At 43.3% G+C, this 17,800-nt stretch overlaps 1 protein-coding gene across 1 annotated transcript; it reads right to left on the reverse strand.

Annotated features, from left to right (window-relative positions):
• Positions 1-8,418: 8,418 nt before the first annotated feature.
• On the reverse strand, positions 8,419-9,714 carry LOC110935415. Its single transcript, XM_022177798.2, has one exon. It carries the CDS (start codon positions 9,712-9,714, stop codon positions 8,419-8,421), a length of 1,296 nt encoding a protein of 431 aa, XP_022033490.2.
• Between the last annotated feature and the right edge of the window lie 8,086 nt (positions 9,715-17,800).

Genomic DNA, 17,800 nt, shown 5'->3' on the forward strand with positions numbered 1-17,800 from the left:
AATGTGGGGATTCGTTAGTTATATATCATGTTAGATAAAAGGCAAATGTCTTTTACATGACCGTGAGCTTGTGTGTAAAACAAAGAAAAAAATAACTAAGTTGATCTCTGACATGCGCGTTGTGACAGACCTTTTAAACGGGGAAAATAGACGCGTTGCGACGGGTCTGTCAAACCGGAAAAAAAGTAGATGAAAAAACGTCGAACTCCACACGCACGTCGCAGCGTGTTAACTTGGAAATTTAGAACAAAATGTTAAATGGAAAACTTGCGAAAGATGAAAAGTATAAGGGAGCAAAGTTGAAAGTAAAAAACGTGTTGGGGTTAAATTGCAAAAGATGAAAAGTTTTGGGTTAAAAGTAAAAACAATTAAAGAGGTTAAATTGCAAAAGATGAAAACTTTTGAATTAGAAGTAAAAAATCAAATTAATTAAAAGAGTTAAAATAACAAAGATTTAAACTTTAGACTTAAATTGCCAAAGATTAAAACTTTAGAGTTAAAATTTATAGTTTTATAATTAATGTTTATTTGGATGTTAGGTTCTCATTTGTCAAAATTCTTATATTTAAGTTCATAAAATCTTTGGAAACTCGTATATTTGTTTTAAGTAATTGTTGTATTAAATTGTAAACAACACTTTTGTAGTCTAATAATCAAAGATATCAGAAAACGAGATTAAGATTTTTAGATTTATAGAGCTCTTGGTTACCAATCAACTCATATTTCAAAAAAAAAAAAAAAAAAAACTCATATTTTTTTTACTTGTAAGAAACAATATGTATGACTATGGTAAACAATTAATTGCGTGGGTGATAATCGTGTGACGCTCAAGGGTTAGATTAGCGGATTGAAGGAGATGAACCTGCTAAAGAAACACACATACCACACATAATCAATATAGTTATTTGTGTCAAATGTATCGATTCAAACTCGATCACTCATAACCATTTAAACTAAACACCTTTATCTAAACATGTCATGTTTATTCAAACTTTTGTTTTAACAAACAAAATAACCTTATATATGTTTTAGTGCAACAAAAAAAAACCATTTAATCAATATAGAAGGAACAATGTTGCATTCATCTAGTATACCTAAAAAACCAATTCGACATTATCCATTACAACTTTTCAAATATTCTAATCGCAAAACGCCTTATAGGTGATTCGATTCTCCTTGAAAACGATGACCCTTTACAAGATCTTGAAGTGGAGGGCCAGGACATCCACGAGCACAAATTCCGCCTAAACAAGCACAAAACCCACAACTTTGCAAAGTGGTGCGCAATCAGATCTTGTCGTACAGTGCGGTAGACCATTAGGTCGAACTGCAACTGTTCCCCGCCACATCCCTTCACAAATTAACAAACTATTAGAGGAAATACAAAAAGACTTAAAAACATAAATAAAGTATATGTATATTTAACCAGATGAAATGAGGGCAATCAACATGAATAGAACTAAAGCTTGTTGTGTAATTCTCATCCTTCTATCTATATTTTCTGTCTTATACATACTACATACAATCCACATATATATACACACACATTAGCATATTAAGAATACGTTATTTATTAAAAATACATTTAATGAAAAAGTAATTAGATAGCAACTGTTACATATATATATGATAACATCCGATATGTTTAATATTTAATTAATTAATAATGGGCATTCATGTAACGCACCATAATTATGGGTTTTCATTTATTTTTAATTTTAATTTAATTTATAGTGATATTTGTTTGCATTCTAGACACTTAGGGCATATGGTGTGGCTTTCGGTAAACCATCTTTACCGATTCGGTAAAGTGTGGCAAACCATTGCCAACCTTTTGCCACATTAAGTGTTTGACGAAATTGTTGTGAAATCGGTGAGCCAACACCGATGCGGCAAAGGGAGGAAGGAGAGAGAGAGGGGGTATGGGGTGGGGTCCATTCCAATCTCAACCAATCACATCTTTTTTCCTTTTTTTTATTTAAAAAGTTTACCATTCCACCAAATGTTTAAACCATTGCCAACATTTTTCAGTAAAGTTTAAACACTTTTAACTGATTGACATGGCGCGCTCTGATTGGTCGGTTTTTTGGTTTGGCACTCCAAAGTGTTTAACCACTCCTTACACCCTTAGACCACCCGTAGTGGGGCGTATTTTTTTTAAAAAAATCAAAAAAACGCCCCAAAACGCCGTCCCCCACTACACCGGGCGTTTTTGGACGTTATATTTGACAATTTTGCATGTTGGCGTTTTCATTAAAACGCTGAATTTGGTTTTCATTGTCTGACAATCACTTTGGTCCTCCAATCACTTTTGCCCACCCACACTTTTCAACCTGACATCCATTTGATTTTTTTTTTTCATTAAAAATAATATGGGCATTATAATTCTTCACCACTACACCACTTTATGCTATAATGCCCCATGCTGACTGGGATGACACGTGTCTGATAATGCCCCATGGTGGAGGCATTATAATTCTTCACCACTACACCTGGTTTTACTGTGTTTTCTTTCTTTCTTTTTTAACTAGAGGGATAAATACACTTGACATTTTTTTTCTCTATATTGGGTTTAAATCGATTATTATTCATATATTTTTTTGGTGATTACATAATTTTCATAATGTTTTAAGTAATCTATTGTTTACTTATAAAAATTAATATGATCTTATCACACGTTAATACACCGTTAAAAAACATTTTAACCCCTAAACTTTGTTCATAATAATATTTAAAACCATATTTTACATTAAAGTTTTTATACTTGCTTAAAATGAACGTGCTTGTAAAAAACAACATATATATAAATAATTCGTTTCCCTTTAAATTCGTCTAAATAAGATTGTATCTTTTTTTTTTTTTTTTACTTTTTTTACTAAAAAGTTGAATGTCACACTTCATCAGATATATTTTTTTTTTAAATTTAAAAGGTAACGGGTCATTATTTTATTTTAGATATACTTTCGCAAGTACATTTATTCTAGAAAAAAATTAGAGGCTTTATATAAGAAAATTGAGTTGAGGATAATGTCGAATACCCAACCTCCGAGATGAGGTTAGTTGGATCTTCGGTGACGTTGAGAGCTCTTGTCCTTGCTTGCTACAAAAGAATAAATCGTTAGCCTCGCCACGGGGGACCCCAGGAGGGGGATCCGTGACCAAGCTCCGGCGTGAGAGTAAGTAAACTTGCCGGATGAAGTAAGGAGTATTTTCCGATGAAGGTATTCACCGGAAAGTTCCTATCTTGGTGTGAATCTAATTAATGAGTTATGTGTAGTAAATACGAGGAATGTTGGTCGGATTTTAATGAGAGTAAATGAGAGTAGTAAATGAGAATTTGGCCGGAGATTATACCTGCCTTTGCCCTATCCCTTCTCTTTCTTATATAATGACCTGCCCTTATCTCTTAGAGGAGTGTCCTCCATGTTATCCGACGGTAATCATGGTATCTTGGGAAGGTCAGACACGTGTCTGACCCCCAACGGTGCGATATCTTTCCTCATTAATGTATAGCCGGATAAGTACAGTGATGGTGACCGGATGCTCCTCTTATCAAACATTTAATGAACCTGCTATCCCTTAGCTGTTCTCCCGCTCAAACAAAGGAGGAACCTTAGCAAGCAAGGGTACATTATTTAGTGGACTTTTAAGTAATTGGGCTTCCAAAGAGAAAGGCCCAATGCGGGTAAAGTGGGCTTTCCCACTGGCTCGTCGTCAAGTCATCTTTAGTCCCTGGTTCTGAGACCCGAGGCTCATGATCCAGGGCTGAGTCACAACCGCTTAAGAGAGATGGTTTTTCTTTTGGTGGGCCCACTCCTGATTGGTTGCCGCTTACTGTATTTGTTTAATCATGACATCGCCGATTTTACTGGGGCGGGAATTAACTCCCCAGTAACACGTGCCTTCTTTTTAAATTTTGAAGAGACCGCTGATGTGACGGTTACTTGTATGTCAGCGGTTATCTTCTTTAAATACCCCCCTTTCAATTTCTTCCGACTTCATACTCAAATTCTCCATCTTCCTTTCTTTCCCTGTAATCATCTTCCCCATTCACCGTCTCTTCACATTATGAGTCGTGGTGGCCGATCGTCGATAAGGTCTGTCTTAACGGCGAAAGACCTGAAATCTTTCGTCGAGGCATATAATATACCGGATCGGTTTTCTCCTTCCTTACCCGGCCCTAATGAATCGGCAGAATGTACGCCGGATAGGATACCCATTTATACTCTTGCCTTTTCTTCTTGTGGGGTCCGATACCCCCTTTCTGCCTTCAAGCTTTCTCTGCTTCGTCATTTCGGTGTACATTTCTCACAGATTCACCCTTTGGGGTTCATGAGGGTAGTTCATTTTGAACTGTCCTGTGCCGCTATCTTAGGGGAACCCTCCGTCCTCTTGTTCTGTATGTTTTACCGGCTTTTCACTGAAATTTTATTTGGGGATTTCACCTCGATGGTGACTGGTTTACCTTTGCTAAACGTCAGAACAGTGTCTCGAGGCCTTGCTACAACTTTATGCCGACTTCTACTTATCCAAAGGACTGGAAGTGCAGGTTCATCTTTGTCTCTGCGGCTATGTTACCGGAGTCCCCTGTGCCAAAGGATCTTGACGCCGCTATTGAGGATGTTGTCCCACCCTTTCTGCAAGCGAGACCGTCCAGTGGAAGAGGATGTGTGACAATCCAACGAGGGCTTTTACTTTTTCTGAGGGGATGCTTGCTATGGGTGGTTTGAGTCCTTCCTACCCAGTTCGTCCAAGGGCCTTTTTTGGCAAGAAAGGTATTTCCTTGTTCCTAGTTTGCTTCTTACAATCATTTCCCTTTTTTATGCCTTTGGGGACCCATAGTCATCTTTGGTGTCTTGTGCAGAGATAACTTTGTGGCGGTTTCTCCAGGGTGATTCTAAGGATGTGAAATACGTGGTTGATGATAAGGTTGATCTCCGGTTGAACGCGGAGGTACAGGTCGCGGGAGGATCCGTCCAGGCAGGAGGCTCTGTTGCCCCGGGTGGATCTGAGGAGGATCCTTCTGGTGGGGAAGAAAGTTCTCCCGACCTTCCTTCTATTCATCCTTCCGGTCAGAGCGACGATGAAGAAGTGGAGATACAGCTAGTTCGTAAAAGGAGGTCTGCCAGTCCCCAGCCAGCTCCTGCACCACGCAACATTCGTCAGAGGCTTCGGAGTGCTAGTGGTCAGAAACTTCCTCCTCCTTCCAAGGCTGCTTCTGACCTTCCTCTCGTCGGGGTCAAGGGTTCCTTGTCCAAGCATTTAAAGTCCTCAAGCTTAGTGAGTGCTCCATTACTGGTAAGTTATCTCTTTTCTTCTTCTTTCTTTTTGTGTCATTTCTGATCGTCCCTTCTTCTTGCTTCTTAGGGGAGTTACCGGGAGCCTATAGAAATTCCAACTGATCCTTCTCCTTCCCGCATCCGGGACAAGGCCTCTGAGGTGGGGGTAGCTCGCTTTTCCTCGGCTTATGAACTTTCTTCGTTACATGCTACTGGGACTAGCAAACCTATTTTTCAGGAAGGCCTTGCTTGTCGATCCCCCCTTGCCCCTCTGTTTGCTGATGCCATCCCCACCACTTATGTTCCCAAATGGAAGGTAACTAGTTCTTCCGTGATAAGGACTCCTGAAGCTGCCAGGGACTTTCTGAGTAATGTTGTGCCTCCCTCGCATAAATTTGTAAACTCTGCCCTGAGGGATGATCTCTTTGAAGATCAATACAGCATGTCTTACGTGAAAGCTTCTTTAGGGGTGCTGGGATGCTGCAAAGGATTGACGATTTGAGGAAAGCGAACGAGGGACTCAAGGCTGAGCTTAAGGCTTCCCAGTCGATTGTTGCTGGGCTTAGAGGCCAGGTGGTTGATGCTGTGAGGAGGTTACAGGAGGAGAAGGTGCATAGTCTTCTCCCCCCCCCTTTTTTTTTACATATACGTACTCACTGACCCTTTGTTTAGGGAGCTGGGGTTATGCTTGAGAGGAAGGAGCGGGCTTGGGAGCAGGAAATGGCGTCGTTGATCGCGGAGAAGGAAGAGCTTGCTGCTGAGCTGAAGCATGTGAGGGAAGTCGGTTCCGTTTCCCAGGAGCAGCTTAATGCTATGTATGCAGATTATGGGATAACTTTAGATGATAATCAACGATTGGCGGAGGAGAAGCACTGGTTGATTACTGAAGGTTTTGGGGCTTTCCTTACTGTTGTTGCTCAATCAGAAGACTTTAAAAGCGGTTTGGAGGAGGTTTATAGGGCCTGTAGGGATGTCGGCTATCAGGCGGGATTGAAGGATGGCTATGTTTATTCTGCCCAAGGCCTGGGTAGGAAAGAGACTCATCTTTATAATTCCAAAGCGAAGAAGAGGTTGTCCAAACTGAATGAGGAGTTTGGGCGTAAAACCCCGGCCATCCTTGCCAATATCCTTGAGCATCCCTTGATTTCAATTGATGAACTGAAGGCCCTGTTCTCCTCCGCTGGTCCTTCGTCTCCGCCGTCCCTCTCCGGGGGTGATCCCCAGTGAATTCTGAACACTTGATAAACTTCGATATGGTTGTAATAACTCTAACTTACTTTGGGATATTTGTATGTTTTGCTTGACTTTTTTGGATGGTCCTTTGTGTTGGGGACCATCTTGACCGCTAATTGTATGGCCTATTGTTATGTGTAGCTCCCCCTCCGCTTTGTTGCCTGTTCCTTGTCTTGTTTGTCTTGTTTTGCAGGGGTTTTCATCGAAGGCTAGCTTGGTGATTCCCTGGGGACTTTCAAGCTGCTTTAGCGAGGAGCTACGTTTTCATTTTGCCTTGTTGTGTTTGTAATCTTGTATATTGTTAATTTTTGCCCAAGTTCTTGGGGCTTCTCTTTGTATGTATATTTTGTATTAAATAAAGCAGATTCCTCTTCGTAGTTTTGTATACACGGGTGTGTTTGCATTATTTGTTTTTGCTGTTTGTTTCGTTAAACTGTGATTGTCTGTTCGAGGCCAATCAATGGACAAGTTTATAATGTGGTGTTATGTTTTTAACTTGCTTTTGTCCATTTTAGGTTAGCTAGACCTTTATCAGCCCCACGACCGGGCTTTTGGCATGCTTTGAATGCCTCATACACGTGTGTTTGTTTGCTCTATTTTAGATTTAAAGGGTGTTCATAGGCACGTCTGCCCATGTATGGTTACCCATAGTTTCGAAAATGGGACGTTTTCGTCCGGCTTTCATTTAATCTTCGGGGGGTTTATACTTCCCAACATAGACTGTTTACAAAAGGTTTATTTTCCGAGGGGAAAGTCCCCGTACACATAGTTTATCTACTACAAAAGTGGCCCATAGCCGTTTTCTCCTGGGGGTATGCCCCTTACACGTAATACTTCCTTAGCTGCATGAGGTTCCAGGTCCTGGGGACCTCTTTTTCCTCTAATGTCTCCAACTTGCATGTTCCCTTACCGTTCGCCCATGTGACTCTATATGGTCCCTCCCAGTTGGGGCCCAACTTCCCGGTGTTTTCCTGCAGACTGGCCTCGTTGGCTCTGAGGACCAGGTCCCCTGGGACGATGTTGAGTTTCTTCATCCGGGTGTTGTAGTAACTCGCCAGGAGTTTTTTGTAGTGAGCTTCTTTCACCGCTGCTATCTTTCTTCTCTCTTCCAATAAGTTCAGGTTCATCCTTAGATCCTGCTCATTCTCCTCATCCCTCAGCTTCATCCGGGCGGTTTGGGATCCGATCTCAGCAGGGATCATAGCCTCCGTTCCGTAGGTAAGGCTGAACGGGGTCTCCCAATTGCAGCTTTTGGGAGTGGTCCGGTATGCCCATAACACAAATGGAAGTTCCTCCAGCCAGCCTTTCTGTTTCCTTCCAAGCCTGCCCTTCATTCCTTTGATTACGCTTTGGTTGGCTCTCTCTACCAACCCGTTGCTCTGGGCATGGGTAACAGAGGTGAACACTTGTTGGATCCTCATCTGCTCGCACCATGGCTTGAAGGGTCTTCCGGCGAATTGAACCCCGTTGTCACTCACCAGTTCTTTCGGAACCCCGTATCTGCACACGATGTTATCCAGCACAAACCGTCTCATTTGATCTCCAGTGATCTTTGCCAGGGGTTTCGCTTCGATCCACTTAGTGAAGTAATCAATGGCCACCACCACGTATTTGACCCCTCCTGGGCCCTCCGGTAAAGGCCCAATTATGTCAATGGCCCATTTCTGAATTGGCCAAGATGTCGAGACCGGGACCATAGGGTGCTTGTGCTGGTGGGTCATTTGGGCATGTACTTGACAGTTATCACATTTCTTGATTTCTTCAGATGCCGTTTCGTACATTCGTGGCCAGTATAACCCTGCGTTCATTGCCCTTCTTACTACCGTTCTTGGTCCTGAGTGCATTCCACAGATCCCCTCGTGCATCTCCCTGACCACATATTCGGCCTCTTCCATATCAATGCATTTCAGGGACGGACCCAGGTACGACCTTCGGTATAGCTCCCCCCCCCAATCAGTTCATATTGTAGGGCTTTGACTCTTATTTTTCTGGCCGCCCATTCCCCCTCGGGTAGAGTCCCATCTCGGAGGAATTTTATGATTGGGGTCATCCATGTTTCCTGAGAACCTTCGATCATGGCCACTTCCGTTGTGTCAAGGGAGAGGGATGTCAGGACCTCTACTTTGACCTCCTTCGCGAGATGGTCGAATGCTACTGAAGCTAACTTGCTGAGTGCATCAGACTTCCTGTTCCTCCCTCGAGGGATGTATTCTAGTTTGAAGGTTCTGAATGCCTTAGCTGTCTCCTTAACTTTCGCCACATATCGAGCCATGATGCTATCCTTAGCTTCATATTCCCCCTGGTACTGCTTTACTACCAACTGTGAATCGGTACTAGCCTCCACGTGTTTTGCTTTCATCTTCTGTGCCAACCTCATCCCTGCCAAGAGGGCTTCATACTCGGCGGTATTGTTGGTGTTTTCGAAATCCAACCTTATAGCATACGTTAACTCGACCCCTTCGGGGCTTACCAGTGTGATGCCTGCACCATTCCCTTCCTCACTAGATGCTCCATCAGTGAACAACTTCCACACGGCCTCGTCTTCCCTTTTCTTTTCTTCTTCCTCCAGAGCTTCCCACCTTAGTAGTTCCCTCTCTTCGTCCTCGGGGACTTCTGCTAGGAAGTCAGCCAGTATTTGTCCCTTCATTGCTGTCCTGGGCTTGAATTCCAGATAATGTTCCCCCAATTCTACAGCCCACTTGGCCAGTCGTCCCGTCTGTTCCGGCTTTCTAAGCACTTTCTGGAGGGGTTGATCAGTTACTAAGATGACCTTATGCCCTTGGAAGTACCTCCTGAGCCTCCGAGATGCAAAAACCAGGGCCAACGCAAGTTTCTCTAAAGGCATGTACCGTTCCTCAGGCCCCTTAAGTGTTCTGCTGATGAAATATATGGGGATCTGTTTCCCCTCCCGTTCCACCATCATGACCGCACTTATGGTCGTCTTAGAAGCAGATAGGTAAAGGAGCAGTGAGTCTCCGGGCACCGGGGTGGCTAACGTCGGGAGCTTACAGATGTAGGTTTTCATTTCTTGAAAGGCGGCTTCGGCCTCGGTGGTCCAGTTAAACCTGCTGGTCTGGAGGCAATCTTTTAATACTTTCATGAAAGGGAGGGTTTTGTCAGCCACTTTTGATAAGAATCGATTTAGCGCTATCAGCCTTCCGTTTAACTGCTGGATGTCCTTCAGGGACCTGGGAGAGCGCATTTCGGCCACAGCCTGGGTTTTCTCAGGGTTTGCTTTTATCCCTCATTTAGTCACCACTACCCCCAGGAAGTTTCCTTCTTCTACCCTGAAACAGCACTTCCCGGGGTTCAGCTTCATGTTTACATCCTGCATTGTGTTGAGAGTTTCAGCTATGTCGTCTATCATGGCTGCTTCTGTCAAACTCTTGATGACGATGTCGTCAACGTACACCTCTAGATTCCTTCCCCTTTGTTCCCTAAACAAGGTGTTCATAAACCTTTGGTATGTCGCCCCCGCGTTTTTGAGGCCAAAGGGCATCTTGGTATAGCAAAATGTCCCCTCATCGGTGATGAAAGCAGTCTTCTCTTCATCTTCTATTGACATCTGTATTTGGTGGTATCCCTTGTAGGCATCTAGGAAGCACTTCAGCGGGTACTGGGACAGGGAGTCCACCTGGGCGTCTATCTCCGGAAGGGGATAACAGTCCTTGGGACATGCTTTGTTTAGGTCTTGGAAATCGATGCACATCCTCCATCCCCCATCTTTTTTCTGAACCATGACGGGGTTAGCAACCCAGGATGGGTATTTAACTTCCCTGACTATCCCCGCTCTGAGTAATTTCCGGGTCTCTTCACAAGCAGCCCTTCTTTTGTTTGGTCCCATGCTCCGCTTCTTTTGCTTCACCGGCTTTGCCCATGTGAATGTGTTGAGCCGGTGCTCTGTCAGGCTTCTGGGAATTCCCGTCATGTCTCTGTGTTGGAATGCAAACACGTCTAGGTTATGGAGGAGCAACTCCTTCAGGGCACTCTTGCACTTGTCACTTAGGTGGCTCCCCACCTTGACTGTCTGCTCTGGGAACTTATCACAGAGGACCCATTCTTCCACCTTCTTTCCTTGGGACTTCCCAGGTTCCTCCCCTTTGGATACTGAAGAGACCACTTCGTAGGCTGACTTAACCCATGCAAGGCGTTTTGGTGTTTGGAATACCAAAGCCCCGTGGGGAGTAGATGCTTGCGCCTGCAGATCTCCAATCCCGGGTCTTCCCAAAATCGCGTTGTACTTGGAGGGTGCCCTAACTACTGTGAAGGTTAAATTGATCGTCCGGACCCTATCCCCCACACCAACTGTAAACGGGAGCTTGATCTTTCCCAGGGGGTGTGACACGCTGTTGTTGAATCCCACCAATGGGATAGAGTCCTCCTCCAGCCTATCTCTTATATCTCTGTCGAATCTGAGGAAGCAATGTTCATATATTACCTCGACGCCTGACCCTCCGTCCACATGTATTCTAGACACTTTGTGTCCAGCTATCACAGCTGAGATATTCAGCGGGAGTCGTTGCACTTCGCTTTCTTCTAAGTACGGCATAAGGATGGGGGTTTTCATGCAGTTCGAGGAGCCTAGGATCCTGGCCTTAACACTTCGGGTAACGTCAAATTCATTTCTCTTCCTTATCATATCAACATCTGCCCTCCCAGGCTCCCTTGCATCTCTTCCCCTACGATCCCCTCCCCCTTCCTTGATTTCCTTGACCAGATGGGCCAATCTCCCCGTTTTCACCGTGGCCTCTATTTCCCTCTTGAGGTACATGCAGTCATCGGTTTTGTGCCCGAAGCCCTTATGAAACTCACAGTATTCGTTTGGCTGTGCTTTGGGTCCTGGCTTTATGGGGGGTGGCCTTTGGAAAGAATTCTTCACCCTCTCCGTGCCTAGTATCTCACTTGGAGTCTTGACGAGAGGGGTGAAGCTGTCGGAGTAAGGGGGAGGGCCTCTCCCTCGGGGTCTATAGGGGGAGTATGAGGGCCTTGCCCTGTCATGCAACATTCTATCAAAGGTGGGTTTCCGGGAATAGGGTGTACCTTTCTCAGGGGGTCTTGCTGCTGGGACAACCCTTCGGGGTGTGGCCTCCGTCTCCTTAGCTTTGCTGACCGTATCCTTTCCCCGGACGAAAGCCCTGACCCTGTCCATAAGATTGTCAAAGGAAGGTGGGAATTCCTCTCCCAGCTTTTCACACAGTTGTGCGTGCTTCAGCCCATTTATGAAACTACTGATTTTCATGACCTCCGGGACATCCTTGATGTTCATACTTTCTTTGACAAACCTTTCCATGTACTGGTCTATCCGTTCATTATCCCTTTGCCTGATGTGAAGGATTTCGTTGGGATTTTTGACCACCTTCCTTTGCTGGCCAAAATTCCTGAGGAATTTTTCGGTTAACTCTTCGTAGCTGTCTATGCTCCCCGGAGGGAGACTATCAAACCACAGTCGGGCTCCTTCCGTTAAGGTTTGCACAAACATGTGGCACCATACTGGCATGGGCCACCTTCCTAATTGCCCCGCTCCTCGGAAGGCATGCAGATGATCTTCTGGATTTCTCGTTCCATCGTAGCGATCGAAGCCTGGGGGCAGCTTTGTCTTGGGGGGCATGGGTGCCTCTGATATTCTTCTTGTGAACTTTGAGACCTCGGCCAAGTCTCGTGGCAGGTATGGTTGGTCCAAACCACCGCTACCCAAGTCGTCTTTCTCCTTTTCCTTGTGTTTCTGAACTGTGATCAAGTCTTCCCTCTCCTCAGAAGACATCTGCCTCAGGGCAGTCATGAATGTTTCCAGCTGGTCCCCGCTGTTGCCCTTATTCTGGGGGTTCGCTCCTTCCTGATTAGAGGGTGTGTCAAAAGAGAGCCTGGCCCTGAGACTGTCTAACTTTTCCTGTCTCTTCAAATCTTCAAGATACTTGGTTATCTTCTCCCTGTGCATGGCCACGAAGCCAGGAGTGACATGCTCCGTTTCTTCCAGGTTTTCTACCAGATTCTCGTTACCCTCTTCATGAGTAATATCCTCCACAGTGACCTTATCCAAATCGTTTTGTGCCGTCTGGGTGACACGCGAGCTATGTGGGGTTGCCATGTTGTGTTTGGAAGGGTAAGTTGCTCTCTGAACGTCGAGTGTTAATATGGGAACACCGGTCAGGCTTGTGTCCCACGGATGGCGCCAATGTCGAATACCCAACCTCCGAGATGACGTTAGCTGGATCTTCGGTGACGTTGAGAGCTCTTGTCCTTGCTTGCTACAAAAGAATAAACCGTTAGCCTCACCACGGGGGACCCCGGGAGGGGGATCCGTGACCAAGCTCCGGCGTGAGAGTAAGTAAACTTGCCGGATGAAGTAAGGAGTATTTTCCGATGAAGGTATTCACCAGAAAGTTCCTATCTTGGTGTGAATCTAATTAATGAGTTATGTGTAGTAAATACGAGGAATGTTGGTCGGATTTTAATGAGAGTAAATGAGAGTAGTAAATGAGAATTTGGCCGGAGATTATACCTGCCTTTGCCCTATCCCTTCTCTTTCTTATATAATGACCTGCCCTTATCTCTTAGAGGAGTGTCCTCCATGTTATCCGACGGTAATCATGGTATCTTGGGAAGGTCAGACACGTGTCTGACCCCCAACGGTGCGATATCTTTCCTCATTAATGTATAGCCGGATAAGTACAGTGATGGTGACCGGATGCTCCTCTTATCAAACATTTAATGAACCTGCTATCCCTTAGCTGTTCTCCCGCTCAAACAAAGGAGGAACCTTAGCAAGCAAGGGTACATTATTTAGTGGACCTTTAAGTAATTGGGCTTTCAAAGAGAAAGGCCCAATGCGGGTAAAGTGGGCTTTCCCACTGGCCCGTCGTCAGATAAGAAATACAACTTTGAGCTAGGTTGATATGTTTTGTTCGTTCTTATCTAGTTGTTTTAAATATCATATACATTTGAATTCCAACTAGAATCATTGAATATACTCTAGTTATTAACACGCTTATGTTATTTTTATAGTTTTACCTGACTCACTTTGACTTGATTTGTTTCGGCTAGATCCACTTTAGTTTCACTTGTATAAATTTCTTTATACGATGCTTTGATGTTTTATCAAATGTCTATGTATTTCATCATTCCACATGAAATTCCGTACGACCCTATCCTGATCCTTCTTGATAACTTCCCGGGCTTACTTAAAGTTAATTCGTGTGATTTGATGGGTAAGACTAGCATTCTCTTCATTATTATAGTTGTTAACACATGTTATCCAATGCTTAATCAGTTATTCCTCGTATGCCTATGTTCCTTCTTCTATTTGCATGTGGTCACTATATCTCAACATGAAATTGTGATGCCAGGCTTTATTATCGATTTCCCTCCAAAGGTTACATTTGATAATATTTTATGTTATGAGCATATACGGGAGTAAGAAGACGTCAAATTACCAATTTAACAATAAACGCACATACAATCTCAGAATATCTCATTATCTGAAGAACCTGATTTTATAAACTTGTTTGTAAAGAAAATACAGATTAAGTACCTACGATAAACTCATAAATGAACACATATAACCCTAGTTAATAATTTGAGCCTCGCTCAATGTAGAATCAGAATTCATCTCACACAATTCACGTATCTCACATATATAAGACCCAACTTGAGACTTCACTTCTTTTCAGTAAGGAAATACATGAAGGTGTCAAGAAGATGATATCAAAGCGAAGCAACTCAAAATACCCAAACCGAAAGTTTATTAACCCTAGAAAAGTATTTCAACTGATACAACGAACAGATAGATAAACTGAAATAACTGAACAAATTCTCACAACTCTCACAGGATCACCTGCTTGATGAACTTTAACAGACAAACACCTAGAATCACCAGATCTGTGAATCAACTAGATTCACAGTCAAACCCTAATTTGTCTCGACGTGAGAGAAACGAACAGAACACTTTACAAAAAAAATCTCGCTTATAAAGCAATTGAAACGGACCAACTGGGTTTTTATATTAAAGCACATGCGGGTTACCCGGGTTGTTATAACAACCCGGTCTTCAAACATCTTCAACAGCAACCAGGCTTTCTGATAGAAGGGTGAATAACCGTGTTTTAACATGTGTAAATATAAGGTTTTAAGTGTTTATTATCATAAAACATGGTTACTTTGAGTGTGTTTCTATTTGTAGGTCCCCAGAGCTTAAAGGATGGATATTGAAGCTAAACAGGAGGTTTTCGGGAAGATTTATGAAGGTTAGAAGTTTACACACAAGTTGGGAGTTGAAAAATACGAAAAATGGTGAGAAACCAGTACTTGGCGCAAGAAGGAACCAGTTTGGCGCAACCTGGTGTCAGTTTTGACGCAATACAGATGCCAGTGAGTCAGGGGCGCAACCTTGTGCCAGGGGGGCGCAACCTTGCGCTGACAGCAGATACTCATGCGAAAATTCGGGATTTCACTTTATTTTGAGATATCTTCAACCCCAAAACGTATTATTCACTAACCCTAGCCGTTTTCCACTTCCCAAGGACGAATTTTGGAGTTCCCAACCTCAATTTTCATCAATCTTTCATGCAATCAAACACCCAAGACAACCAAGAAGATCAAATCATGACTATGAGTGGCTAGATTCTTTTGTGATCACCTCCGGGTGGATGGTTCATGTATGTGAAACTTAAACCTTGTTTATTTAGTTCTTTGGATTGTTTTTTATAACTTGAAGAATACTTGCGGCTTAGTTTTGTTTAAAAGAATTGTGAGTGTTGCAATTATTCATCTTTTACCATTCGCATTCGGTTTTCTTGCATCGTGAGTAGTTTGGTTATTGGGTGGGTTCTTGGCACTTATGATTTGGTAATTAAATTGCATAGGTTATTATTAAAAACTTGTCTTTGATTATCAATCAAACTAAACCGTTAACAAGACCTTTTGGTATCTATCTAATTAAACAAGTTTGGGTGAATCATTGAACCGGAAATCCGGAGGGGGTTGCTTTCCTTTAAAATTGATAACTTTCTTAATTATTCTCAATCAAAAATCTCAAAACGCAATCAAAGCAATAGTTTTTCTTAGTTTTAGTTAATCTAGGTTTCTACAATCAACACTAACCACATATTCCCTGTGGAGACGACCCTACTTACCCTTGCTAGTAAAGGTACTTAGGACCAAATTTTAAACTTGTTTTTGACCGACCTTTCGACATCGATCAAAATGGCGCCGTTGCCGGGGAATCGGTGCGCTTAGTGTTAGTAGTTCTTTTTATTAAAAAAAAACCTAAAAATTAGAAAAACTAAAAAAAAAAAACCAAAAATATTTCTTTTTGTGTGTCTTTTATTTGTTTGTTCCGTATTACGCTTGGTTTCTTGTTTGTCTGTGTGCAGGTGATTCTCGTGTTGCATGCATACCAGGTTTTCAAAGAAATCCTCACCGCTCTTATTTGATCCAGAAATTGAGAAGACTGCTCGACAGAATCTCATTCTTCTCCGTTCAGCAGTGAAAACTAAAGCTCAGTCATCAACAGTTGCTCAAGATCTTGAACAAGCAGCTCACGAAATGGCTGATCAAGAACCACAAAACCAAGCCCAAAACGATCCAATCCCTCCCATTCCAGATCCACCAATCCCTCAAAACCAAAATCAAAATCAAAACCAGAATCAACCACCACCACAACCATTTCCACAATTCAACCCAGGCCCACAAAACCAACCTGGAAGTCTGAATCTCCGACATGGGGATATTATTCGTCTTAACCAACCACAACATCAACACGGGTATGATGAGGATCCCAACCATAGAGAAGGCAGTGTTCACACTTGGGAATCCGGTTGGGAAAATGATGATTATCAAAACCAGTACGATGGGAGATATGCTGATTACAGATACGACGAAGGGTATAACGTGAATCAAGGACATCCGGTACAACAACAGGTCAACCGAAGAAATCACATCCAGAGGCCGATTCCACAAAATCAAGTTCAACATGGAGTCCCGCAGTTTAATGCGGGAAGAGCTAATAATCAGTTTAGGGGTGAGCAGATACAGTTCATGGATGGTGTCCCACAAGTCATTCAAGGGGCACCAATTCAAGGCGTTGAAGGCCACTGTCGACCTGTTATAGTACCCAACTCATCAGCTATAGTTACACTGGTGGGGAATAATAATCGACCCTTCGAGGTGAGGCCTCAATACTTAGGCCATTTGCCGGAATTCTACGGAAAAAGAACCGAAGAGCCATACTTGCACATTGCAAGTTTTGATTCAATTTGCCAAACTATAGGAGGTTCGGGTTTCACAAAGGATGAGGTGAAGTTGATGTTGTTTCAATTTACCCTGAAAGACAAGGCACGCCAATGGTTCGCAACATTACCTCCTGGGAGTATTTACACTTGGCAAGAGATGCAGCAAGTGTTTTTGGAGGAGTACTACACCATGAATAGAACCAGTGAAGCTCGGGATGCAATCAGAGCATTCCAGCAACATTCAGGGGAAGCGTTCCATGAGGCATTCACAAGATTTAAGGAGTTGCTTAGGAAATGCCCACATCATGAAATTCAGACATGGGAATTAATTAAGGCGTTTTATGATGGGCTACTTCCTGATGATGTAAGAGATCTCATCGCCATCAGTAATGGTACGTTTCTCACAAACACCGAGGCTGCAGATTGGGCATACTTGGAGAGACAAAGTGCCACTTCAAAGAGACAGGCACAATCTAGCAGGAGGGCAAGATCGAGTTCAGGGAAGTCGGTCTATTATGAAGCTGAGGAACGGGTCGAGAAGCTGAGGCATCAAAACTTGTTGCTTGAGCGTCAGTTAGCTCAAATGAACCTTGGAAAAGGGGGTGAAGTTAAAACCGCCAATACGTTTTCGGTATGTACTGAGTGTGGAGAGTTAGGGCATCAAGTTGGAGAGTGTGCTGTGTTGGGTGGTCAGACTGATGAAGTGAATCAACTGTACGGTGAACGAAAGCAATATGATATGAAATCGAATACATATCATCCAGGTTTGCGAAACCACCCTAATTTTAGTTACGGTAATTCTACTAATCAGTTGAACCCCAATTTTCAGATACCTAACCAATGAGGTCAACAATATCAGAATCGGCAAGGAAATTACCAACAAGGAGGTTACCAGAACCGAGGCCAATATAATCAAGGGCCTCAAGCCAACAACCAACAGCAAAATCAAAGCAATTATCAAGGGAGTTGGAGGAATCAAGGCAACCAACAAGGTAATTCTTCAGGTGGTGGAGGCGACTCGAGTGATTCGAAGCTGGATGCAATCATGTCGTTCATGAAAGA

The sequence above is a fragment of the Helianthus annuus genome, chromosome 4, assembly GCF_002127325.2.
Source record: "Helianthus annuus cultivar XRQ/B chromosome 4, HanXRQr2.0-SUNRISE, whole genome shotgun sequence".
In the NCBI taxonomy this organism is placed as follows: Eukaryota; Viridiplantae; Streptophyta; class Magnoliopsida; order Asterales; family Asteraceae; genus Helianthus; species Helianthus annuus.

Coding starts and splice junctions, on each gene's coding strand:
- LOC110935415 (XM_022177798.2), bottom strand. CDS start 9,714: ATGCGCTCTCCCAGGTCCCTGAAGGACATCCAGCAGTTAAACGGAAGG.